This window comes from Lipotes vexillifer, unplaced genomic scaffold (genome assembly GCF_000442215.2).
Source record: "Lipotes vexillifer unplaced genomic scaffold, Lipotes_vexillifer_v1.1 scaffold2189, whole genome shotgun sequence".
NCBI classification, from domain to species: Eukaryota; Metazoa; Chordata; class Mammalia; order Artiodactyla; family Lipotidae; genus Lipotes; species Lipotes vexillifer.
In genome coordinates, this window is record NW_006789336.1 from 189,987 (window position 1) to 216,467 (window position 26,481).

General features: G+C 35.7%; 1 protein-coding gene across 1 annotated transcript in view; it reads left to right on the forward strand.

Annotated features, from left to right (window-relative positions):
* DYNC2H1 (dynein cytoplasmic 2 heavy chain 1) overlaps positions 1-26,481 on the forward strand; it is a gene marked incomplete at both ends in the record, with an annotated part of 341,923 nt that overhangs the window by 189,519 nt on the left and 125,923 nt on the right. Inside the window, 8 exons of the mRNA XM_007462583.1 lie at positions 604-669; positions 2,691-2,741; positions 3,538-3,615; positions 5,599-5,730; positions 6,717-6,789; positions 19,553-19,713; positions 22,578-22,703; positions 25,621-25,731. Coding sequence (XP_007462645.1) covers positions 604-669; positions 2,691-2,741; positions 3,538-3,615; positions 5,599-5,730; positions 6,717-6,789; positions 19,553-19,713; positions 22,578-22,703; positions 25,621-25,731 — 798 coding nt within the window. The remainder of the gene's footprint in view (positions 1-603; positions 670-2,690; positions 2,742-3,537; positions 3,616-5,598; positions 5,731-6,716; positions 6,790-19,552; positions 19,714-22,577; positions 22,704-25,620; positions 25,732-26,481) is intronic.

Here is a 26,481-nt window from a genome sequence, read left to right on the forward strand (position 1 = left end):
GCCGCAACTAAGAGTCCTCATGCCACAACCAAAGACCCTGCATGATGCAACAAAGATCTCGCACGCTACACTGAAGGTCCCACGTGCCACAGCGAAGATCCCATGTGCCGTGACTAAGACCCGGCACAGCCAAATAAATAAATAAACATTTTTAAAACCTTGCAATGAATATCCTTATTTCTTCTCTAGGAGTACATTTATGATGCCCTGCATAAATTTCTAGAAGTGAAGTTTCTTGATTTAGGGGCATACAGAATATTCAGGAGAATATAACATACACAATGACAAATTGAAGATTACTAATCCAAAAGGTTGATCTGGTTAGTAATGACTAATCTAAACCTCACAATCATATTTCAGCTAGTTAAATCTTTTTTTTTTTAAATGAGATGTACACACTGATTAATCCTTAGCACTATCTCTAAAAGTGTTAGCACTCTCTCTGTACTCTCATCCCCAACTTAGAAGAGTTGTCATATGTAGATGATAAAAGTAGATTATTAGATGACAGAATACAGATTTTGTGAACCAAAATTTAAGGACTATGCTTTTCCAAAAACACAAATTTAGAAAAAGCAAGATAACATCTGTTATTCTTTTCAGGCTGATCAGTTGATGTTCGCTTTGCATTTCGTTCGAGGCATGCATCCTGAACTTTTTCAAGAAAATGTAAGTGGAAGGAAGGGAGAAAATTATTAAAAGAGTTGCATAGAAATCTGGTAATGGGTGGACTTATGGTTAGATTAGAAGTTACTTAAGGCTAGAAATTACATGCCAATCTATTTTTTACTTAGTTAGAAGTTTAGTGTAAGATGCTGATTTACAGTTCTACTCTCGTTTGGGTGAGCCCAGTATTCTGAAGCAATGGTAAGGCAGGGAAAGAACTCTAACTTACCATGCTACCTAGATTTTTCTGAACACAAGTCCACTTTTCCAGGGCACCAGAAGAGTCACCCTTCTTATTTCCCTCATCTAAGCAGTGGAACTGATAAATATAAAAAAGTTAAACAATATGGGTATGCCACTACATTATTTATTACCTCCACTGACTTGCTCAGAGTCAGCAGATGAAGCAGGAGGGTGGGCAGTTCTCAGAAGCCTTCTTTGAGCCTGCAGGTTTATGTTAATATTTTAATGTATAATTTATCTTTTTTTGTCTGTGACTTCATTTCTGGTCTACCATATAACCCCCTCTCAAACTTGAAAAGAATTTCCTTCAAGATAGAGCTAAGTAATCCATCTCTGACCTGCCTCTAATATTAAAAAAATTATTTGTAAGTGATTTTTCTCATTATTATGCCATTATCGTTAAAGTGAGCATTCAATAGCCAGGGTGGCAGCAAATAGTATATATGGACAGTGGACTTTGACCTAGTAACCTTTAACTCTCTATGGTCAGATTGTAACTATGCTCTGGGTTCCCCTGGTTTGAATAGTTAAAAGAATGCATACCATTCCATGTGACTGTTCTCTCTTTTTCTCTAACTCCACATGCTCTGGCTGACTTGTATAGTTTCTTCCAAATTTAACTTGACTCTCTTTATTTACACTATTTACTTTGATGCTTTTCCCTCCTCCTGTATAATGTTTTTCACCATGCTCAATATGTTCTGCTGTATAACACTTAATGTTCCCTAGTTTTCCCTCCTGGAGTATAAATAAATTATCATTGGGAAAGGAGAACAGTTTTATTTGACTTGCATAAAGTAGTAGTGATAATTTGTATTTTATTTATTTGTGACTGTATAACTTCAGTAGGAAGAATGAATGGGCAGAGTGGGTGGAGGCAGGAAGTATGTTGCTTTGGTAATTTTTCCATATGGCTCTCAAATTTTAGTATGTCTTGGCTTTATTTGCTGGCCAATGTGTAACAAATAATATGGTAGTGCCCATAATTATCTGAATGGGTAACCCAGAGTGAAGACATAGATTTTCTAAGAACTCTAGATTCTGTAACACTTGATCAATTTTGATTCCATGGGTTAATTTATTTTAAAAAAGGAGTAATGGTAGTCTTCTCCCAGTGTGTTGGAAAAGATAAGTTAATGGTAGTACTTTTCTCTATTTTTCCCAATATATACAATTTTTAAACTTTTGGTGCACCTTACTGCTTATCTATTAGTGAGGAGTAGTATATAATAGGAAAAATTGAAGGTAGTGACAAATGCTAATTGAATAAGACATTTAAATTTTTAGATGTTGAGACTCACATGTATAATGTAGTTCTGTTTTTTTTTTTTTTTTTTTTTTTTTTTTTTTGCGGTACGCGGGCCTCTCACTGTTGTGGCCTCTCCCATTGCGGAGCACAGGCTCCGGATGCGCAGGCTCAGCGGCCACGGCTCACGGGCCCAGCCGCTCCGCGGCATGTGGGATCTTCCCGGACTGGGGCACGAACCCGTGTCCCCTGCATCGGCAGGCAGACTCTCAACCACTGCACCACCAGGGAAGCCCTGTAGTCCTAATTTTGTCTTAAAATTATTCTAGTAGATTTCGTTTTAATGTTTTATGTTGGTATGGTACATGAACTCATTCTTATGTTAATGTCCTAGAGTGGGAAGGTATGAAAGGAGTTTTATTTTTTTCCATGTTTTTAGAAAGCTAAATTGTAAGCTATCTTATGGGGAAATTTAAAAAGATTTGTTAAATGGTTAGAATATTTTTTGTGTGTTTCTCATATTTTTATTTAATAGGAATGGGATACGTTTACAGGTGTGGTTGTTGGAGACATGTTGCGGAAAGCTGTAAGTTAGAATAACAAAATTATTATTTCACTCTTAGTGAAAATAATTCTGGCTTTGATTTCATGAAATATAATTTGCTTGAGAGAAGTTTTAAATTACTGTTGAAATTATATTTTAATTAGAGGACTATATTCTTGCCTCTATTGCCCTAATAGAAAATGGACCTATATGTGTTTTTTTGTCCTTGAGGACATGTATTCTTTTGAGAATATTAATTAAATATAAGAAATTAATATGGTTTCTTTTTTTCAGTGTATATATATTTGGTTCCAAGAACACTTTTGTAATTCGAAGAAGATCAAATCTCATAACATAACTATGAAAATTTTCTTATATAAGTATAGTTAAAAATTACTTCATTTAACTTTTGACAACTTTATTCAAATTTAGCTTTTTCTCTAGTAATTTTCTATTTAAACATGTAATGGATAATATTATTCTTCAAAGCAACCTATCCAAACTGTAATGCAAAACCTAGATTATGTCTGACATGCAAAATATAATTAAAAATAATATAATTCTATGGAAGTTTCTTATTACATTTGAGTTTTTCTGAAGTTCTACAAAAGATTAAGCCCTATGAAAATGAATGTAACATTTGTCTAAATGTTTACCAGTACCTGACGTTATGTAGAATTTTACCATATTGACTTGTAAAATAGATAAAAATTAAAGAATACATAGAATGAGTTTTTTTCAAAATAGTGTTCATAAAATTAGCTGGTCAATTTTTAATTTTTTTAAAGTCTGAGTTTTACCAGATATACTAAGGAAAATAATTGCTCTTATTAAAAAGGACTCTCAACAAAGAATACGTGATCAACTTCCATCTTGGATAGATCAGGAAAGAAGCTGGGCAGTGGCAACATTAAAGGTATTCCTCTTCTACTATGAGAGATTTATTTTTTCTAGTATTTGAGTTATTTCTGTTTATATTTTTATGTGCTACTTATTCATACTCAGTGTTGATATTTTTGTGAAAATTATGTAAAATCCCTGGGTAAAAGAATATTCAAGAATTATTCTGATTAGTCCTTTAAACAATTTTAATAGAATGCAAAAAATCAATAATTATGAAAAATAGTGAGAATTTGAAGAGATTTCTGGATTATTGGTCAGGACCTCTGAACTATTTCATGAACTCCTAATGGCAAACTTAATAATAATCAACATGATACAGTTAAAATTGTTTGAACAGTTGATCTACTGAGAGGTTACACTTGGGAAAAAATCTTAACTGTGTTAACCTAAAAATTATAATGATGGGGCTTCCCTGGTGGCGCAGTGGTTGAGAGTCTGCCTGCCGATGCAGGGGACACGGGTTCGTGCCCCGGTCCGGGAAGAACCCACATGCCGCAGAGCGGCTGGGCCTGTAAGCCATGGCCACTGAGCCTGCGCGTCCAGAGCCTGTGCTCCGCAATGGGAGAGGCCACAACAGTGAGAGGCCCGCGTACCGCAAAAAAAAAAAAAAATTATACTGATGCTTTTTTTCACATACTAATTTCTTGTTAAGTAAAGAAATGCAAAACATTTAGGAATGCGGGGCTTTCCTGAATATTAGTGTTTTATTATCATTTTAGTTTATGAAACATTTTCAAATGAATTATCTTATTCAATTATCACACAAACCTTAAGAGGGAGGTATTATTAACTTTCTTTTTACAGATGAGAAATAAGAATCAGTGCAGCGAGTTGCAAAATGCATGAACATATTTTCTTTTCAATTTCATACATATTTTTGAGGAACTGTTACGTGCCAAGCATCATGTTAAATACTTCAGATGCATTATCTTATTTTATTATCACAATGACCTATTGAAGAGGTCATAATTATGCCTGTTTTTGAGAAGAGCAAACTGAGGTGTAGACAGGTTAAATAATTTTTCCAGTATCAAATAGCTGGGAAGTTTTGGAACTATGATTTTAATTCAGGCATTCTGACACCACATTCCTACATGCCTTTGATATGTAGGTTTTCCAAATATAGTGTCTTTGTCCTCTCTTTCTCTCCTTCCTTCTTTCCCCTCCCCACAGTTTCTTCCCCTGGTATGACTTGGGCAGTGAGGATGGGGGCATGGAGAAGAAAAAGCCTAACTCCCAACAGTTCTGTCTGTGTTCTTTACTCAGGCTAAAGTGTTGTTTTTGTGGGGAATGAAAGACAAATATACTTCTCTCAAAATCTGTAACATATGTTTCCATTCTTACTTTCCTTTCCCTGCTTTTCTTCACAACTATTCTAATGGTACAGTAGCACATGGTTAAAATGGTAGGAGTAGCCAGCAGTTACTGATGACTTACTATGTTCAAGGTATGCAGAAATTGAAAATGGATCATCTCATTAGATATTTTCAACATTGTGAGGGAGGTACTGTTATTGTCCTCATGTAACAGATAAAGAAACTAAGGCCCAGAGTGATATAGTCACTTACTTATGGTCACTGAGAAAGTATAGAGTCAAGATTTGAAACTGGGCATATTTTTACACTCTAACATGGAACTCCATTCTGGCAATGTTTAAAATTTGCACGTTTTTAATGAAAGTATTCTTTTCTCCACAAGGTGGAGATAGGTACAAATGTTTTTACATAGAGAAAAGATTTGTTAATTTGCAGTATTGATTTAGTACTACTTTGGAAATATTTGCTTTTATTTAATTCTGGATTAGATAAGTCTGCCATACTGTTTCTGATCTAGAAGTGATTAAATAAGCCAACACGAATTAGAAAACAAATGGTAAATATCAATAATTGGTTTCCACTTACTTTTTTTAGTGTGTGTGTGTATTTAGTATGGATGTGTGTGTGTGTATTTATATTTGCTTTGTAGCTCAGTATATATGGTTATTTTTATTTTTTAGATTGCTCTCCCCAGTCTTTATCAGACCCTCTGTTTCGAAGATGTAGCTTTGTGGCATACTTATTATCATAATTCAATGTGTGAGCAAGAGTTTCCATCTATTCTTGCAAAGAAAGTTTCCTTATTTCAGCAGGTAAATTGTCTAAACGCATAAATGTATTTAATGTTTCTGTTGTCACTCAGAAGCCATTTAAATAAAAGCTTTGCCTTTAGGGTGTCACATAACCTTAATGGGCATATGTGGGAAAGGGCCTTCTGCTTTTGCCACCTTGTCCAGACAATGAAATAATTGGCAACGTTTCTGGGTAGGGTGTCTCCCACTGTAGCTTTTCTTACTTCCTCTGCCTCTGACCCGAGGGGGATTTCTCAATAGAGAACACGTCTTACCGAAAGAAGTTAAAGTATAGATTGTACAGGTTCTTCACTCTTTTCCCAGTGTTCTCTCTAAGGAAAAGACCTTATGGTGAGGAACAGGGAACATTTTTTTCCATTTTGTTTCGAAATATAATGATGAAACCTACTGGTGGGTTCCACTCAGTCTTTTGGCTAGACCAAAGTCTTAGGTTGGAGAGGACACAGGAGTTGACGCTCCAGGAAATGACCCTTCCATTTATATCTCTTAACTAGGCTGCTGGCTGTGCTTCTGCCCCTTGTTGAATTGTATTTCACCAAGTGTGTTTAAAAACAATGAAAAAAACAAAAAAACTGAGAAAAACTTCATTTGAAAACTTAAACATCTAGGAACAGATAGATATGATTCAGCATAAAATTGGTAGTTTGAAAATTTTGGTTAAGAGTTTTATGCTTCTGCACTGCTGTCACCAAGAATGCTTTACCTACATACCCTTATTTTCACCTGCCATTGGGCCCTTTATTAGTTCCTGAAGGCATAGCTAATGCTATGACCCTACATGCTGATGTTTACTTTTGATGGTAGATTTGATGAATTTTAGTAATATTTTGGCTATTAAGGACGTGTCTTTTTATCTACCTATTGTGACAGTTTTAGGCATAGTAAATATTGTGGTAAACATTTGTTTAATTTAACATTAACTATTGTTTAGTAACAGCTGTTATTGGAACTTTATTATTTAAAAATACTCTGCACTTTATTTTAAGGTTCTTGTGGTACAGGCTCTCAGACCAGACAGATTGCAAAGTGCCATGACTCTATTTGCATGTAAAACTCTGGGTAAGTACACTTCTTTTCTAGAACTAGACCAGTGACCTGAAGTATTTGTTTTTAATTTACATTTTATTCTATGCTGACCTTAGTTTAGAAAGATTATACATTTTTTCCCCTTTATCCTACTTATCTTACAATCTCTACCTGTTTTTTTTTGTTTTCTGTTTTTATTTTGGCCACTCCACGGGGCATGTGGGATCTTAGTTCCCCTACCAGGGATCAAACCCGCATCCCCTGCACTGGAAGCATGGAGTCTTAACCACTGGACCACCAGGGAAGTCCCTTGAAGTAACCTTTTACTAAAATTTTTTGAGAAAATAGAAGCAATAAGACAAAATGTTTACTTCCCACTAACAGTTCTACCAGCTACCTACAATAGTATCATACTCATTCTGCTTTCCCTTCTGTTACTCTGAATGAATGTCCTTGTTCCAATTAAAGGCCAGCCATTTGCTCTTTCCTTTTTCATTCCTGCCATTATCCCTTTTTCCTGCATCATCAATTTCACCTTCTTTACTGGATCCTTTCTGTTAGTATACAAATATATTTCAGTATCACCTGTCTTAAAAATGCTGCCCATGACCCTCTATCCCCTTTCTATCATCCCATTTCTTTATTTTCTTCTACAACGAAACATCCTGAAAGTGTGTCCATAGTCAAAGACCACAGTAATCCATTTCCTCAACTCTTATTCTACCTTCAACTCATTCTATTTGTACTTCCTCCCTAAAGTTCCACAAGATTGCTCTTGTTAAGGTTAATGAGGTCTTCTTCCATATATCTATTTCCAATAGTGACTTCTGTGCTTTTATCTTACTTGATCTCTCAACAAAGTTGTCCATTTGTTCCTTCTTTAAACACTTTCCACTTTCTTCTCTTGATTATTATGTTTCCTCTTTCATTTCTCAATCCTTTTAGGATTTTCCTTTTCTCTTTCCTTTTTTGGTTGCTTCTCTGTATGTTGGAGTATTCTTCCTTCCTTCTAAATTTTGGAATATTCTTCCTGCCACTGCAGTCTTGCCCTGGGTTCCCTTCTTTCATTATTATACATTCTTTCATGACCTCATTCAGTTCCTGACTTTAAATATCATTTGTAAATTACTGACTTTTATATCTCTTATTTCTAACCCCAACCTCTCTGTGGAATTCTAGGATCATATATACAGATGCTCATTTGATGTTTTCTTATGAATGTCAGATGACCAATACAGAACTTTTGATTTGTCTGTATTAGGATCCACTCAGTTGCTCAAAACAAAAAACCCAGAGGTGATCCTTTCTCTCTTTTCATTACTTCATATACCCAATCTACCAGCTAGTCCTTTTGGCTCCAACTCTAAAACTTACTCTGAATTCATTTGCTTGGTTTACTTGGTGTCATTATTACCAACCTAATGCAAGCCACCATCATCTCTCACCTCATTTACTGCCATAGCTTTGGCTCTGTCTTCATAATGTGGAGAATCTAATTACTTCTCATACTTCCACTACCATCTACCACATTTTTTAAGCCACCATTATATCAGGCTTTCTTTCTTTCCCACTTCCAGTTTATTCTCAGCATAGCAGCTAGAGTGTCTCTTGAAATATAAGTTAGATCATATCACTTCTCCGTTCTAACTCTCTGATGGCACCTCATCTTTCTCAGAGTCCCTCCAGTGTCTTACAGGGTCTTACCACTTCTGGTCCTCTTCTTCCCCTCAGATCTCATCTCCTACCACTGTCACCCTTGCTCAATCTTTAACAACCACAGTAGCCTTTTTCCTGTTTTTCTAGTGCTGCAGGTTTGTTTCTGAAGTCTCAAGGCCTTTGCAATTGCTGTTCCTTCTTCCAGCAGATTTCCACCCCCAGTTATCACCCTTGCTTCTCTGCTCAGTTGTCATCTTTTAAGTTAATACTTTCTCTGAGCACTGTCTATATAATAATGTACTCTTTCCTCAGCTCTCCATATCCTCCTTTGCCTTGTTTATTTTAACTATTATCACCATCTGACATATTGTTATTTACCTGTTTATTAATTTCCTTTTCCCCAACTAGAATATTAGCCATATGAGGGCACAAGCTTTGTTTTGTTCATGGTTGTGCCCCAGTGCCTTAAACAGCTTCTGGCACATGGGCACTGTAAGTGTGTGTTAAATCAGAGACCGCTTTCCTCATCAGTCTCCCTGCCTCAATTTGCGCTTCCTCTTCAGTCCATTCTCTCCAGAAGGCTGTGTGAGCTTTTAAAAACTTAAACCAAATCATCTCTCTTTTTTTCTTAAAATTTCCAAAATATTTTCAAAAAACACTTAGAATGAATTCCAGATTTATATATGATTGATGCTTGAACAGCATGGTTTTGAACTGTGCAGGTCCACTTTTATGCAGATTGTTTTCTAGTAGTCAATACTACAGTACTACATGATCCGCAGGTGGTTGAATATGAATATGTGGGAGTCCGGGTATGGAGGAACCGTGGATACAGAGGAACTACGGATACAGAAGGTCAACTCTAAGCTATGTTCAGATTTTTGCCTGTGGACGGTCAGTGTCCATAGCCCCCCTGCGTTATCTATGGGTCAACTGTATAAGCTTACAAAGCCCCACACAGTCTGGCCCCAACCTTCTTCTCTAACCTCATCTTGCTTCCTTCTTGCCTGCCACTGTGCCTTCGTGGGGAAATCAACCTTAGGGCTTTTGCGCTGTTTGTTCTCTGTTTTTGTTTGTTTTTTCTTTTTTATTAATTGTTGGCTCCTCTGTATCATTCAGATGTTAACGTTGCATTTTCAGAGAGGCCTTTCCAGGCCATTTAATCAGTACCAACACATCTACCTGCTTTAATTCTTTACCCATTTCTTAACACTAACTGATATATTTCTTGCTCATTTATATATATTTTTTGTTTGTTCCTATAACTCAAATGCAAGTTTAAGTAAAATGAGGCAATTTCAGAGAAGTTCTTAGGAGGCTATTCTTTTCTCACCCATGTAGTCTTTAAAAATATGCTCTTTGTGCCACATTGCACATGACCTTTCTTATTGAATTTGTAGTTTGACCCTCTACTTACTCTCTGAAATACTTCTGTATTGTATTATTTCATCTCTAGGTTAAATGACATTTAAGGTTTAATGGCATAAGTGAAAACCTCATGATATGCACATATTCAAATGCTTTGAAAGTTTAATATACTTCTAAAATTATACTCTACCTATTTCTAAACAAAAGCCATATATACTGGTATATGGCCTGATGACTTTGTATTTGGTCAAGTGGTTTTATTAATACAGTTTTTATATAAAATTGGAGGTTTTACTGTATGAATAAGTTTTAAAAGTTCATATTGCTGGAAAATGACAAGCACTTATCTTTTTAATCAAATTTTAGAGATTTGATTTCAAATGTAATTTCGCAAACATTATTCATATGGAAAGACTTTTATTAAGTTTTAGCAATCCTTTTTATAATCTATAAACTTTAAAATACTAACTTATAAAGATGCATTTATGAAAGTAGTTTTGGTTTGAAGATTTAAGTTAGCAGAACATGCCTCAAAACTTTCAGGCATGCTGCTTTAACATAATCCTACAAACCAAGCCTTGTGTACTAACACAGTCTACTGCATTACTTTTTCAAAATAGCAGTTTTGAATCTACTGCATTACTTTTTCAAAATAGCAGTTACCAGATGCAGATATTCTCACTTCTGTAATTATGATTTAATAATTATTCTGAGCACAGTATTATGCTGTGTGTATTGAGGTGTTCATGTTCACAGAAGATGGTGCAGTAGCTGCAAGAACCAGTAACTTCTCAAAGGTTCTTCATCAAAAAGTCTTTTTGAGCCTTGAAACTTTCCTAGTTTTACATTCCTCTACTTCTCTTATCCATGCTAACATCCCATCCCATGATCTTTGCTTCCATAGCTCAATCTGTCCTGTGATGTCTGTGTCTAAGAGAAAAGGAAAGACATAAGGAAATGTGTATTCATTTTCTATTGCTACTGTAACAAATTGCCACAAATTAGCAGCTTAGAACGATACCCATTTATTATCTCATAGTTCTATAGGTCAGAAGTCTGGTAGGCCCTCCTGGTTTCTCTGATACAAGTTGCCCAAGGCTAAATAAATACAGGTGTTGGTCATTTGGACTCTTATTAGGAGGTTCTGGGAAGAATCCATTTCCAAACTCACTCAGCTGAATTTGCACCATGCAGTTGGACAATCGAGGTTCTTTTTGTCATTTTGAGTTCTTAGAAGTCTGTCTCAGTTTTTAGACGCCTTTGCATTCTTTGATTGTATTTGTGGCCCCCTTCCTCCTTCTTTATAGCCACCAATGGCAGATTGATTTCTTCTCATGCTTCACATCTCTGACCGCCCCCTCTGCCTCATCTCTCCTGTTCTCTCTTCAGGCTGCATCTCTTTGACTTTAAGCTGGAGAAGTTTTTCTGTTTTCCAAGGCTCAAGTGATTAAATTGGCACACTTGGATAATATGGGATAATCTTATTTTAAGATCCATGACCTTAGTTACATCTACAAAGTCCTTTCACAGAAGTACCTAGGTTAGTGTTTGATTGAACAACCAAGGGGTAGGAATCTTGAAAGTGGTATCTTTAGAATTTTACTCTACCACAAAATGTTGTACATTTTTTGTTTGTTTCCAGGCTTGAGTATTATTGCATTTCTAAGAGTATTTTCCCATTTAATTGGTTGATGTGTGTTAGATTAGATAGTGGTTGTCGATTTTCCTTCTTTTTATTGATATTTGTGTTACATTTTAAGAGTTGTCTTTTCTCTCTGATAAAGGAAAAATAATTTTCTTATCAGTGTCTTTGTTAGGGAGGATGAGATGAATGAGGAAGAATGAATCAACTATACTTGCTAACTATAATAGTTTGATAGTAATTTGCTGCTTTCTTTACTCAGATACCTAAAAAGTACAGGAGCAATATTCTTTCCTTTTTATGGGCTTCCCTGATGGTGCAGTGGTTGAGAGTCTGCCTGCCAATGCAGGGGAAGCGGGTTCGTGCCCCAGTCCGGGAGGATCCCACATGCCGCGGAGTGGCTGGGCCCGTGAGCCATGGCCACTGAGCCTGCGCGTCCAGAGCCTGTGCTCCGCAACTGGAGAGGCCACAGCAGTGAGAGGCCCGCGTACCGCAAAAAAACAAAACAAACAAACAGAAAAAACAAATATTCTTTCCTTTTTAAACTGAAAATTATTTCTTTTTTATTATCTCAACATTTTGTCTGAGTAAAATAAAATATAATAAAGGTTAGAGTTATTTCGTTGACTTATTTTTAGTTCTTTTTTTCTTTTGAGAGAATTTATGTATTTTAACCGTCAAGGTCAAAATATAAGATCCCAGTGATTTACAAGTAGTTTTACGCTTCGATAATTCACAATGCAATGAACAGTTTTGGCTCTTTAACTTTATTGAATAGTTTTGAATGATTGACACTGACAGTTCAAATGCTGTCATGAGTCAAAATTAGTTGGGTTAATAAAACCAATGACTATATATAGACTAAGTTCACTTAAAGTGCAATGTGGATTTTACAGGAGTTTTGTGGGTGGAATGGCTAACATGCAATTCCCAGTAACATGAGTGTCACCTGTGTTATCTTAAACAGTCAAATGTTTTTCATGAGTTTTTTCTCTAAATCCAAAATGTTCCAATACTTTGAAATATTGTGTAAAATGGATTAATGAATATATATTTATCTTCTGTGGGATTTTTTTTTAACATCTTTATTGGAGTATAATTGCTTTACAATGGTGTGTTAGTTTCTGCTTTACAACAAAATGAATCAGTTATATATATACATATGTCCCCATATCTCTTTCCTCTTGCATCTCCCTCCCTCCCACCCTCCCTATCCCACCCCTCCAGGCAGTCACAAAGCACCGAGCTGATATCCCTGTGCTATGCGGCTGCTTCCCACTAGCTATCTACCTTACGTTTGGTGGTGTATATATGTCCATGCCACTCTCTCACTTTGTCACAGCTTACCCTTCCCCCTCCCCATATCCTCAAGTCCATTCTCTAGTAGGTCTGTGTCTTTATTCCTGTCTTACCCCTAGGTTCTTCATGACATTTTTTTTTTCTTAAATTCCATATATATGTGTTAGCATATGGTATTTGTCTCTCTCTTTCTGACTTACTTCACTCTGTATGACAGACTCTAGGTCTATCCACCTCATTACAAATAGTTCAATTTTGTTTCCTTTTATGGCTGAGTAATATTCCATTGTATATATGTGCCACATGTTCTTTATCCATTCATCTGATGATGGACACTTAGGTTGTTTCCATCTCTGGGCTATTGTAAATAGAGCTGCAATGAACATTTTGGTACATGACTCTTTCTGAATTCTGGTTTCCTCAGGGTATATACCTAGTAGTGGGATTGCTGGGTCATATGGTAGTTCTATTTGTAGTTTTTTAAGGAACCTCCATACTGTTCTCCATAGTGGCTGAACCAATTCACATTCCCACCAGCAGTGCAAGAGTGTTCCCTTTTCTCCACACCCTCTCCAGCATTTATTGTTTCTAGATTTTTTGATGATGGCCATTCTGACTGGTGTGAGATGATATCTCATTGTAGTTTTGATTTGCATTTCTCTAATGATTAGTGATGTTGAGCATTCTTTCATGTGTTTGTTGGCAATCTGTATATCTTCTTTGGAGAAATGTCTATTAGGTATTCTGCCCATTTTTCGATTGGGTTGTTTGCTTTTTGTTATTAAGCTGCATGAGCTGCTTATAAATTTTGGAGATTAATCCTTTGTCAGTTGCTTAATTTGAAAATATTTTCTCCATTCTGAGGGTTGTCTTTTGGTCTTGTTTATGGTTTCCTTTGCTGTGCAAAAGCTTTGAAGTTTCATTAGGTCTCATTTGTTTATTTTTGTTTTTATTTCCATTTCTCTAGGAGGTGGGTCAAAAAGGATCTTGCTTGATTTATGTCATAGAGTGTTCTGCTTATCTTTTGCTCTAAGAATTTTATAGATTTTAACCTTAGAAATAATAATTGAATTTATGCTTGGCTCTATATGCAAAATGGTGAGCAAAACAGATAAAATTCCTGCCTCATGGAGTTTAAAGTGTCTATTTGTTAAATTAAGAAATGATATGGTAATCATTTTAACTTTTAAAAAATAATTTTTGTATTGGCATGTATTTTCCAAATAAAACATATGTTTCAGTCAGTATATGCATACCTTGTTTTATTGCACTTTGCAGTTACTGTAGTTTTTACAAATTGAAGGTTGTGGCAGTCCAGTGTCAAGCAAGTCTTTTGGCACCATTTTCCAAACAGCATTTGTTCAACTTGTGTCTGTGTTGCATTTTGGTAATTCTCACAAGATTTCCAACTTCTTCATTATTATTATATTTGTTATGGTGATCTGTGATCAGTGATCTTTGATGTTACTCTTGTAATTGTTTTTGAGGTGCCAAATAATGCCTACATGAAACATTGAACTTAAGTGATAAACATTATGTGTGTCTGACTGCTCTACCACCCAGCTGTTCCCACCATCTCTCTCCCTCTCCTCAGGCCTCCCTATTCCCTGAGACACAACAAATTGAAATTAGGTCAGTTAATAACACTAAAATGTCCTCAAGGTAAAGGAGGAGTCATGTGTCTTTCTCATTAAGCTTAGTGAGGAAAGCATGTCCAAAGCTCAGATAGTCTGAAAGCTAGGCTTCTTGCTCCAAACTGTTAGCCAAGATATAAATGCAAAGGAAAAGTTCTTTAAGGAAATTAAAAGTGCTACTCCAGTGACACATGACTGATAAGAAAGTGAGACATTCTTATTGTTGATATGGAGAAATTTCTGGAGGTCTGGATAGAAGATCAACCCAGCTACAACATTTCCTTAAGCTAAAACCTATTCCAGAGAGATGCCCTAACTCTCTTCAATTCTGCGAAGGCTGAGAGAGGTCAGAACGCTGCAGAAGAAGAGTTTGAAGCTAGCAGAGATTGGTTCATGACCTCTAAGGAAAGAAGCTGTCTTCATAACATAAATGTGCAAAGTAAAGCAGCAAGTGCTGACGTAGAAGCTGCAGTAAGTTATCCAGAAGATCTAGAAGCTGCAGTAAGTTATCCACAAGATCTAGCTAAGATAATAAGTGAAGGTAGCTACACTAAACAATAGATTTTTAATGTAGATGAGACAGCCTTCTATTAGAAGAGGATGCCATCTAGGACTTTCATACCTACAGAGGAGAAGTCAATACCTGGCATCAGAGCTTCAAAGGACAGGCTAACTCTCTTGTTAGGGGCTAATGCAACTGGTACCTTTAAGTTGAAGCCAATGCTCATTTACCGTTTTACAAATCCTCAGGCCGTTAAGAATTATGCTAAAAATCTACTCTGCCTGTGCTCTATAAATGGAACAACAAAGCTTGGATGATAGCACGTCTGTTTAGAACATGGTATACTAGATTAAGTTCACTGTTGACCCACTGCTCAGAAAATAAAAAAGTTTCCTTTTAAAATAATACTGCTCACTGATAATACACCTGGTCACCCAAGAGCTCTGATGGGAATATGCAATGAGATTCGTGTTGTTTTCATGCCTGTTAATAAAACATCCATCCTGCAGCCCATGGATCAAGAAATAATTTTGCTATTCAAGTGTTGTTATTTAAGAAATGCATTTTCTTAGGCCATAGCTCCCATGGATAGTGATTCCTCTGATGGATTTTGGCAAAGTAAGTTGAAAACTTTCTGGAAAGGATTCCCCATTCTAGATGCCGTTAAGAACATTCACGATTCATGGGAAGGGGTCAAAATATCAATATGAACAGGAGTTTGGAAGAAGTTGATTCCAATGCTCAGGGATGACTTTGAGAGGTTTGGGACTTCAGTAGAGGAAGTAACTGAAGATGTGGTGGAAATAGCAGTAGAGCTAGAATCAGACGTGGAGCCTGAAGATGTGGCTGAATTGCTGCAATCCCATGATTAAAAAAATTATGGATAAAGAGTTATTTCTTACAGATGAGCAAAGAAAGTGACTTCTTGAGATGGATTCTACTCCTGGTGAAGATGCTGTGAAGATTGTTGAAATGACAACAAAGGATTTAGAATATTACATAAACTTAGTTGATTAAGCAGTGTCAGGATTTGACTCCGATTTTGAAAGTTCTACTGTGGATAAAATGCTGCCAAACATCATTGCACTCTACAGAGAAATCATTGGTGAAAGGAAGAGTCAATCGATGCAGCACACTTCAGTGTTGTCTTCTTTTAAGAAATTGCCACAGGCACCCCAGCTTTCAGCAGCCACCACCCTGATCAGTCAGCAGCCGTCAACAATGAGGCGAGAATCTCCACCAGCAAACAGATTACACCTTGCTGAAGGCTTAAATGATGGTTAGCATTTTTTAGCAATAAAGTATTTTTTAGTTAAGGTATTTATATTGTTTGTTTAGACATATTGCTCTTGCATACTTAATAGACTACAGTATAGTGTAAACATAACTTTTAAATGCACTGGGGAACCAAAAAATTCATGTGACTTGCTTTATCACGATGTTTGCTTTATTGCGGTGGTCTGAAACTGAACCCACAATATCTCTGAGATATGCCTGTAGTTGTTAGAAAGAAAAGGAAAAATATATTATACCAGAATTACCTATCCTTCTCAGGAGCATTTGCAACAAACTGACAGTAGCTCATAGTGCATATAATAAAAATGTTTGTGGTCATTTTATATGAAAATATCTTTATATACATTTTGACATATTCTTATCATATAATACATCTAATTAGAGGTCTATGAGAAGATATAGAGGAGTAAAAAGATGAGAAACACCTGTTTTTCCATCATTACAAGATAATCATCATTAACATTTTTTTTTTTTTTTTTTCTGTATGCGGGCCTCTCACTGCTGTGGCCTCTCCCATTGCGGAGCACAGGCTCCGGAAGCGCAGGTTCAGCGGCCATGGCTCACGGGCCCAGCCACTCCGTGGCATGTGGGGTCTTCCCTGACCGGGGCACGAACCCGCTTCCCCTGCACCAGCAGGCGGACTCTCAACCACTCCGCCACCAGGGAAGCCCATCATTAACATTTTTATGTACACCTTTCTATTCTTTTTAGGCACATAGATGCATATACAATATGGTATCATGTTGCCTAATCTACTTTTCTTTTCATGGGTATACTATTATTATTTTATCCACATTTAAATTTCACCATCAAACACTGAGCTCAAGTATATGCTGGCCATATGTTCAGATATTTGAAATAAAGATAAATGGACAGACAGCTTTAATGGTTTAATATGTTAAGCATTGCACAATATTCAACAATTAGAGAAAGACTAGGGGATGGTATAACCATATACCTTTATATATTTAGGGCCACAAGTATACGGACAAGCCCTACAATTTGAGGCAAATCCTGCTTAGGACTGAACAGAGAGGTCCTTGGTTGCCGACGGACTCTCCCCTTGACTTCAGACTTGAGACAAACCAAGGAGTCTGTCAATATACAAAACCCACTGAATTCAGGAGAAACAGGAGCAATAGGATAGGTATTAAGGAATTGGTTCTTGCCAAATAAGATTGTGGTGGCCAGTCTGAAGCGAGCAGAGTTGGCTGGAGGCTGGAAATGTTGCAGCTCTAGTCCAGAGCAGCAGTCTAGAGACAGAATGGTTAGTGCTTTCTTCCAAAATTCCCAGTTTTCCAAACAGGTTCCTAGGATGCTTTCCTCAAACAGTGCTAATCTACTTTTAAGTGCATGATCTTTTACTTCACCATTTTTGTAACTTCAGTTCCTTTATATCACTATCAGAAATTGCTCATTCAGACTACTGTTTCTAAAAACTTGTGTTTCCCCCTGTTTTTAACTAATATTAAGAGCTACAAGGAAAATTCTTGTACATACTTCTGCATTCATATTCTGAATTATTTCTTGAATTAATTATAGTTTAAATTACTGAGTCAAGGGCAATGTGCATTTTTAAGACTTTTGATGCATTTTATCATATCACAGTACATTTAATTGGCCTAGAATGCTTATGAGAATTTATGAATAAATAAGTGAACATATGAAAATAAAAATATTTATTACATTGCCACGAGTATATAAGAATTCTGTTACAAAGAATGAGTGTTACCAGTTTAATTAAAAACAAAATTCATAAGATATGCCTCTAGAAGCAATTCATCAATTTTACATGGCTGTTGGGGTAAATTTCACCTAGTATTAGAAATATTTCCATCTTTGAAAATCCTTGCTTAGCATTGTTTATTGCTGCTATGAAGAATACAGGGGAAGAGTTCAGGTGTGAAATTTGTCTTTTCAGGATGGTCATCTAGAAATGCCTGTTTTAGCCCATCTTTTTTTTAAATTTTTTTTTAATTATTATTATTATTATTTTTTGTGGTACGCAGGCCTCTTTCTGTTGTGGCCTCTCCCGTTGCGAGCACAGGCTCCGGACGCGCAGGCTCAGTGGCCATGGCTCACGGGCCCAGCCGCTCCGCGGCGTGTGGGATCTTCCCAGACCAGGGCACAAACCTGCGTCCCCTGCATCGGCAGGCGGACTCTCAACCACTGTGCCACCAGGGAAGCCCTTAGCCCATCTTGATGGCATTGAATTCATATTTTAAAGTGCCTGTTACAGAAGTCCTTAAGAATGTCTTTTCCTGCTATTTTAGGATTTCTGAGGTACAATATTATCTATTCATTTCTACAGTTGAGGATATAAGAAAGCCCTTCTTTCCTCTGTACTCATTCCGTTACATTCTAATCCTCTATTTTTAAACCTTTGTATCATACTCTTCTTTTTAGTTCAGTTCAGACAAGTGTATTTTTGATTTTTAATTGAAGTGGGTCTTCTTTAGCTTGGCTTTTACTAAATACGTTAATAATGGAAACATTAAAATTTTAGCAGAAGAGTTTTAAATATAGCAGTGAAGTTATATTTTCTTGTCTGTGTAGGACTTTACAGTTTGTGAAGAGCTTCAGAATAGAAAAAAGAACAGATGAATTACCTTGAATACAGTTAGCAGTTAGTGGCTGGGTGGTCTTTGGGAAGACATTCAATTTCCTTGAGTATGCTTAGCATAGAGTATGTGATGAATAAATAGAATCTATTTTTATTTTGTATCCTATTTTGCCTCCAGATGACCTATGGATTGTTTTAACCCTGTTTTACAATTGAGGAAACCAAGGCACAGTGCATTTTAGTGATTTGCATAGGGTCATTTAGCTAACAAACATAAACTGAGATCTATATTTTTGTCTCCAAAATAAGCATTTTTTCATTCTATACCACTTTTTTTTTCCTCTTAATGCAAGGACATAAGAAATAACTCTTTATCCTATATCATGAGAGTGATATTATTTACCACATCATGTGGAAATCTGATTCCACATATGCATGGCACAGAGTAGGCTCTCAGTTATATAAATAAATGAAAACCTGTATGGTAATATGGTTGGCTTCAGTCTTCTTTTGTAGGGAGAGAATTGTATATTAAGACCGCAGTGCTGATTGTGTCTGTTGAATGTGGTAATCAGGGTACCTACCTCTTAACGTTGTTGTTAGGATTAGATGATGTCATAGATGTCAAGCATTTAGAAAAATGCCTGGCACCTTAAACATTCAATAAATGTTAGTTCTTACTAGTATGTGAATGATTTTAGAGTGAGAAACCTTTAATATGTATAGGATTATAGTTCACTTCGTTATTATCTGCTATATATCATGTAGTTAGTTTTAATAGACTTTTTCTGGTTCATTTTGCTATTTATTTGTAATTTCTTTAATATATCTTTTAGGACTGAAAGAGTTGTCACCACCTCCTCTAAATCTCAAACGTTTATACAAAGAGACACTAGAAATTGAACCCATATTGATAATCATTTCCCCGGGTGCTGATCCTTCTCAGGAACTCCAAGAACTTGCTAATGCTGAGAGAAGTGGAGAGTGTTATCATCAGGTCAGTACATATTACCCTGCTGTTTTTGCTACAGCTATTGATCTTCCTGCCATACTTGATTCTATTAGTGGAACAGACATTTTTTGTTGCGGTGTGCCAACTAATGTCCCTGCAAAGTGTCTGCATCCTAATCCCCAGAAGGAACTTTGCAATTGTAATTAAGTTAAGCATTTTGCAATGGAGAGGTTATCCTGGATTATTCATTTGGGCCCAGTATAGTCATAAAGGTCCTTTGAAGAAGGAGGCAGAAGAGGCAGAGTGAAGGAGGGAGATGTGAGGAAGCAGAGGTCAAAGAGGTGAGAAGTTGCTGTGCTGCTGGCTTTGAAGATGGTAGAAGGGGGCACAGACAAAGAAATGTAGGTGGATTCTAGAAGTTCGAAAAGCAACGGAAGGATTCTCTCCTAAAGCCTCCAGAAAGAACAGCCCTGCAGTACTACCTTTATTTTCGAACCCTGACACCTAGATTTAAAAATAGATCAATAGAAGAGTGGGACTTCTAACCTCCAGAAGTCTGATAAGGTAATATATTTGTCTCACGTAATACCATTTTGTCCTGAGCTAAATTTCTGAGGTTTAGTTTGTTCAGATTAGCATCTCTTTTTCAATTCAGTTGGCATGTAAGTTTGAAAATGAATTAATTTACCTTCAATTTTTGACATGTGAAAAAAATAAATCTTAAATTTTCATTGGGAAAATATTTAATAATGATTAAAAAACCAGAATACTTTCACAGCAACCAAAAATTGACAAGTAAGAATGTTATGAGGACTATAAGTAGAAGATAACAAAATAGCAGAGAGTTAGGCTTAGTTGTACAGGTTTTGCACTAACTCTAGGGAGTTTCATTCAGTCCTAGTTATAGTGTATTAATATAGGATAATATTCAATTGTCAGTGAGATGTCTTGAGGAAGGGGAGCCCTCTTCTATAGGCTGTATCTGTTAGCAGTGATATTGGCAGAAAGATAAAACTATTTGCACTCACTGTAAGTTTGGCTATATGAATTTCTAGACTTTTGTGTACTTGCAAAATTTTTTAATATTGTAAAACCTTTAAATACAGACATATTTAGTCATAAATCTCCTGTTATTTTAAAGTTTTTGTTGCTATGCTGAATGTATGTCCTAAGGGTAATAATATATTCTTAATGCAAAATATTAATTTTCATTTCAAGAAACTGTGTTGTTTTTTTTTTTTTGATGTAGGGGCTAACCATCTTCTTGACATTTCCTGTTGTGCTTTTTAAAAATGTACTTTTTTTCTTAGAGTATATGTTTTCTTCTAAGGTTTCATGAACCTTTAAGCTGTTTTCATACAATTTATGCCTTATAAAAAATTTTGAGTTCCTACTTTCAGCTACCATTTCAGTTCAGCAAACTACTTATTTTTTTTCCCCTCTGATTCTGTTGTACATGCCTTCAACTGTTTCAAGGTTTTTTTTTGCATTTTAATAATGGCAAACTAATACATGCCTCTAAACAGTTCAACCAGTATTTGTTTTATCCCTCCTATTTGCTTAGTTCTGGGTTAGATCTTGAAAATTAAAAAGAAATCAATATATGAGTATTTATTACCTGTTTTGTTACATGCTTTTGTATGCAATGAATTAGACACGTGGTTCCCACTCTCAACAACTTTATAGTCTAATTGAAAAGCAAAATCAATACTTGTAAAAGTCAGTTAAAAAACAATGAAATGCTATCTTGTATTCATTATGAAAAGAGAGATTGCTGTGGTTTGAAGTAGTCTATAACAGTATTCTTCAAAGTGTTTTGACCATGTACCCAATAAAATATTTGAGCCAGGACTCTCAGTAAATGTGTTTCTCTCATATATACAAAGACAGATATAGCTGTACTGATACTTAAGTAGTATATATATCATCCTTAAAAAGACATATGGAGGAGTTTAAACTTGGTATAGTAAGTGGCATGCAACCAGTTTAGATCCTTGACTAAAACTTTTTTATAGAATCCTAGACTTAAGTAGTCTTAAGTAGACTTAACTAGTCTATTCATTCAAATAATACAGAAATCTTATATACTGAATCTATTTTCTAGGGTGTTTCAGCTCCTGCTTGGATGTTTTCTATTTTATAAAGTGGCCTATCCTATTACATGAGTGTCCTAAGTGCAGATAGACCATAGGGATTGGAAATACAGGAATGGAATTCCAGTGAGATCAGGATTCTCCTTCCCTCTTCCTCTCCCATCTCTTCTTTTTCTCCCCTCCCCCTTTCTTCTTTTCTCTCTCTCTCCTTCCTGCCTCCTCTCCCTGAAAAAGAATAGAAGAGCAGAGGGCTAAATGTAGAGTCTTCAGGCCCAACATGTTAGGATCTTCTAGACAATAAAGGGCTAGGGAATTATGCAGTTCAGTGGACCAAGTAGCTTGGGAGCCAAATTTGTGCAATGTTGGAGATATTTTTTAAAAAGAGAAGCAAATTTCAAGGAAGCGGTATTGTTAATGTTTAATCCCTCAAAGAATACAACAAGACAGTAGTCATAAAAAATTATGTTTTTAAAGGTCCATGTTTGAGAGGGTAAGAATTGCAGGAACTAGTGGGATGAGGAACAAAAAAACTATTCAGTAATTCTTTATACTGTTCTATAACTTTCAGACCTGTAATGTTAGTACCTTTACTAAATAGAATAATATTAAAAATCTGCCACTGATGTAAGGACAAAAACAAGACGATTGTTGGAAACAGCAAGAGTCTGATATTTCTTATTAAAAGTTTAAAACCCTGATTACAGTACTTGAGTTAGTTCAGTATGTATGGCAGGATAATTTGAAAGTCTTCTTTTGCAACATGTTATCAGATCTGTTTTTTTTTTTTAGTTTTGTTATTTGTTTTTGTTTTTGCAGGTTGCCATGGGTCAAGGCCAAGCTGATTTAGCCGTTCAAATGCTAAAAGAATGTGCTCGAAATGGAGACTGGCTCTGTTTGAAGAACTTACATCTTGTGGTATCTTGGCTGCCAGTTCTGGAAAAGGTAGATTCAGATCAGTGTGGTGCAAATAATATCTAATATACTCAATTCAGTAATCTCCAAGGAACATCAGTATTAAAATATGTCATGCACGATTTATGATGTCTTTAAAAAAAATTAGTATTTGTTGGGGAATCATTTAAAATCTGTTACGTATTTTCTCCTTAAATATATGTACATTTGTACAGACAACAATGGATCTTTTAATAAGAAATCTATAAAAATCTCTTTTTTAAAGGCATTTAGGGGAAGTCAAAAAATTAATCAGGACTGAAGGGGACGCTTAGAGAATTTTTTCAGATGAAAAATAGGGAAATGTTTTAAAGAATTGTAGAAGACCTATTTATAACATTAAATTTTCTTTATGCTTTTGTTCTGTTGTATCTGTATGAGGAGAAAAGATGTACAGGAGTCAGAGAGAAGTACTACAGAACACTTCCTAGGTGCTAAGGAGGCTGGGTGTAAATGGAAGCAATCATTTTATTTAACAGAAATGGGCCCAGGACGAAAAAACTTTAAGGCAAAACAAATTGATGTGTAGGTTTAAATGCAAACCTAGAATTAAGTCTAGTGCTTATTTAAGAAGAAAGATGAATATGGTTTTGGGCTGTCATAGATGACACTGAAGACAAGATGTTCCTTGAAGACTATATGTGATTTAGCTAAGTGTAGGGGGAAAAAAATTGTGGTTAATTCTAGCAGCACAAGTAGAGACATAGTGGTGGGAATGTGCCTGCCTAGTACAAAGAATGAAGATGTCCTTGAATGTCCTGGAAGGGTCAGGCAGAGCAATGTGGGGCAATAGAGTTAGATTGCTAGGAAGGGGCAAGGTTATGGAATACCCTCAAAATCATGCTGAAGTGCTTGGAATTTTTGTCCTAGGACACAGAGTCAAAGGAGGTCCTTAACAAGGGAGTTAATAATTACTTAATTAAATTAATCTGGTGGAAGTTATTCAGAATAGAACCAAACAGAATAGAGTAGGCTAGTTGTAGTGTGTTGAAAATTTGTGTAATGTGTTGAAAATAAATTGGCAACTATAGCACTTTACGTAAAACATGTAAGTAGTTAAATAATCTTTGATGAATGAGTTAATGACTAAGTGAATGAAGTGATAGACCATGATGACTTACTACTTATCAAAAGACAATGTAGGGCTTCCCTGGTGGCGCAGTGGTTGAGAGTCTGCCTGCTGATGCAGGGGACACGGGTTCGTGCCCTGGTCCGGGAAGATCCCACATGACGCGGAGCGGCTAGGCCCGTGAGCCATGGCTGCTGAGCCTGCGCGTCCGGAGCCTGTGCTCCACAACCGGAGAGGCCACAACAGTTAGAGGCCCGCGTACCATAAAAAAAAAAGATGTAGATTTTGGAACTGAGATATCTATGAATATTCAAGTAATTCCATTATTACTACAGTTTTCTGTAAAAATCACAAATGTATAAAATATAAAATTTATATCAGATGAATTACATATGTTTCGAAACATAAGGAAGACTTGTGAATACTTGAATCCTGCTTTCTGTTCCAAACAACAGATTGATAGCTATTAATCTATGTAAAATATAATTACAGTTATTATTTTGGAATCAAATCTTAATTAGGACTTTTTGAAGAATATATAGGGTAGATTATATTATAAAAGTTTTAAAAAAATTTTAAATGTTTTGCTTTTCTTTTGGGAAGTTTGGATGAATTGTTTCGATATAAATTTATGTTTATTTTAAATTCAACTGTATCACAAATGTATTCCTCTTTTAATCTTTTTTTAAAATATGCTAACCCAAAGCAAAATTTTATTCCAATTTTACATTTAAAAATTATTACTAGGTATAGAAACATTTTATAATTTACAATTTTAAGGAAGCACAATGTTTTCATGCAGTTCTCTTGCTATTTTTTGTCATCTTTACATTTCACATGATAATAATGAATTTTAGTATTAGACATATTTATTAAGATAATTTTTAGACTTCACTCTCTTTTAGAGCTGTCAACATTTCTTTTGTCGTTCATTCATTCATTTAGTCATTCATTTTACAAGTGCTTGCTGAGTACAGAGAAAAACCAGGAATAGTCCTAGGTGCTGGTTACGTACAAAATTTGTACTTGCTCTCGACTTGGTTTAGAAGAGACAGACCACATTAATAACTATACAGTCGTACAATGAATACTGCAGAAAGGAATTTACAAAATGCCATCAGTGATTAATCTGCTTGGGATTGTGGTAGTGAAGAGTCGGAGAAGATATTCTCCCAGAAAATGATATTTAAATTATATTTTGACAGATGAGTAAGAATTTGTCAGGTTACAAGAGAATAACAGGCAGAAAGAATATGATGAATAAAGAGACAAGAGATAAAAATTCGAATAAGTGACTAAAGCATACAACACAGGCAGGTGAATTTGAAAGGTGAAATTTGGATATTATAGGCTATAAGACACACTAAAAATTGTATTGTAAAGGAATTGATATTATAACTATGGAAGTGTGAATTGAAGAAGTGAGAACCTGAAGGCCTGAAGATGGCTCGTAGTTTAGGCATCACGACTATAGCTAACACTTATTTTGTATTTACTGTGTGTTGGGCACTGTGTTTTATACAATCCTATGAGGGTAGGTTATTATCCTTGCTTAGAGAGTTTAAGTCAAAGAATCCAAGGTCACACAGCAAATAAGTGGCAGAATTTGGATTTAAACCCAGTTGGCCCAGTTCTAGATCCAAGTTCTTACCTATTTCACTAAGCTAGTGATAGAGAAGATGAAAATTTAGAGGAAATATAATCAGAACATTAAGAAATATATCAGAATATCATGGAAATATTTTAGTAAGATAAATACTTATTAATAATATATTTATAAAATGGAAATTTGTGTGTATGTTTAAGTAGATTTTTATTCTTGTTGTTTTTATAAACAAGGAATTGAATACTCTTCAACCTAAAGATACCTTTCGTCTTTGGCTCACTGCAGAAGTTCATCCCAACTTTACTCCAATTTTATTACAGTCAAGTCTGAAGATAACATATGAGGTAAGAAGATATAAAACTTGAAACATGGGCTTCCCCGGTGGCACAGTGGTTAAGAATCCGCCAATGCAGGGGACGTGGGTTCAAGCCCTGGTCTGGGAAGATCCCACATGCCGCGGAGCAAGTCGGCCCGTGCACCACAACTACTGAGCCTGTGCTCTCGAGCCCGCGAGCCACAGCCAGAGTTCGCGTGCCACAACTACTGAAAGCCCACGTGCCTAGAGCCCATGCTCCGCAACAAGAGAAGCCACTGCAATGAGAAAACTGCACACCACGACAAAGAGTAGCCCCCACTCGTCGCAACTAGAGAAAGCCCACGCGCAGCAACAAAGACCCAACACAGCCATAAATAAATAAATAAATAAATAAATAAATAAATAAATAAAATTTATGAAAAAAATAAAAACTTGAATCACTAATTGTGTAAGTGCAGTAATTTAGCATGCCTTCTAAAGCTCTGTAGACAAAAAGCACTCAAAAACTTTTGTATATTTAGATGAAGTATATACATAAATAATATATTTGTAAAAATACATTTATATTTTTCTTTTAAATATTATTTAATATCATTAATTTTTGTTTTTTTATTGTAGTAAAAGACATAATGTAAAATTTACTATCTTAACCATTTATAAGTGTACAGTACAGTAGTGTTAACCATATGTACCTTGTCGTACAAGAGATCTCTAAAATTTTTTCATCTCACAAAACTGAGACTGTATCCACTGAAGAGCAGATCCCTATTTCTCTTTC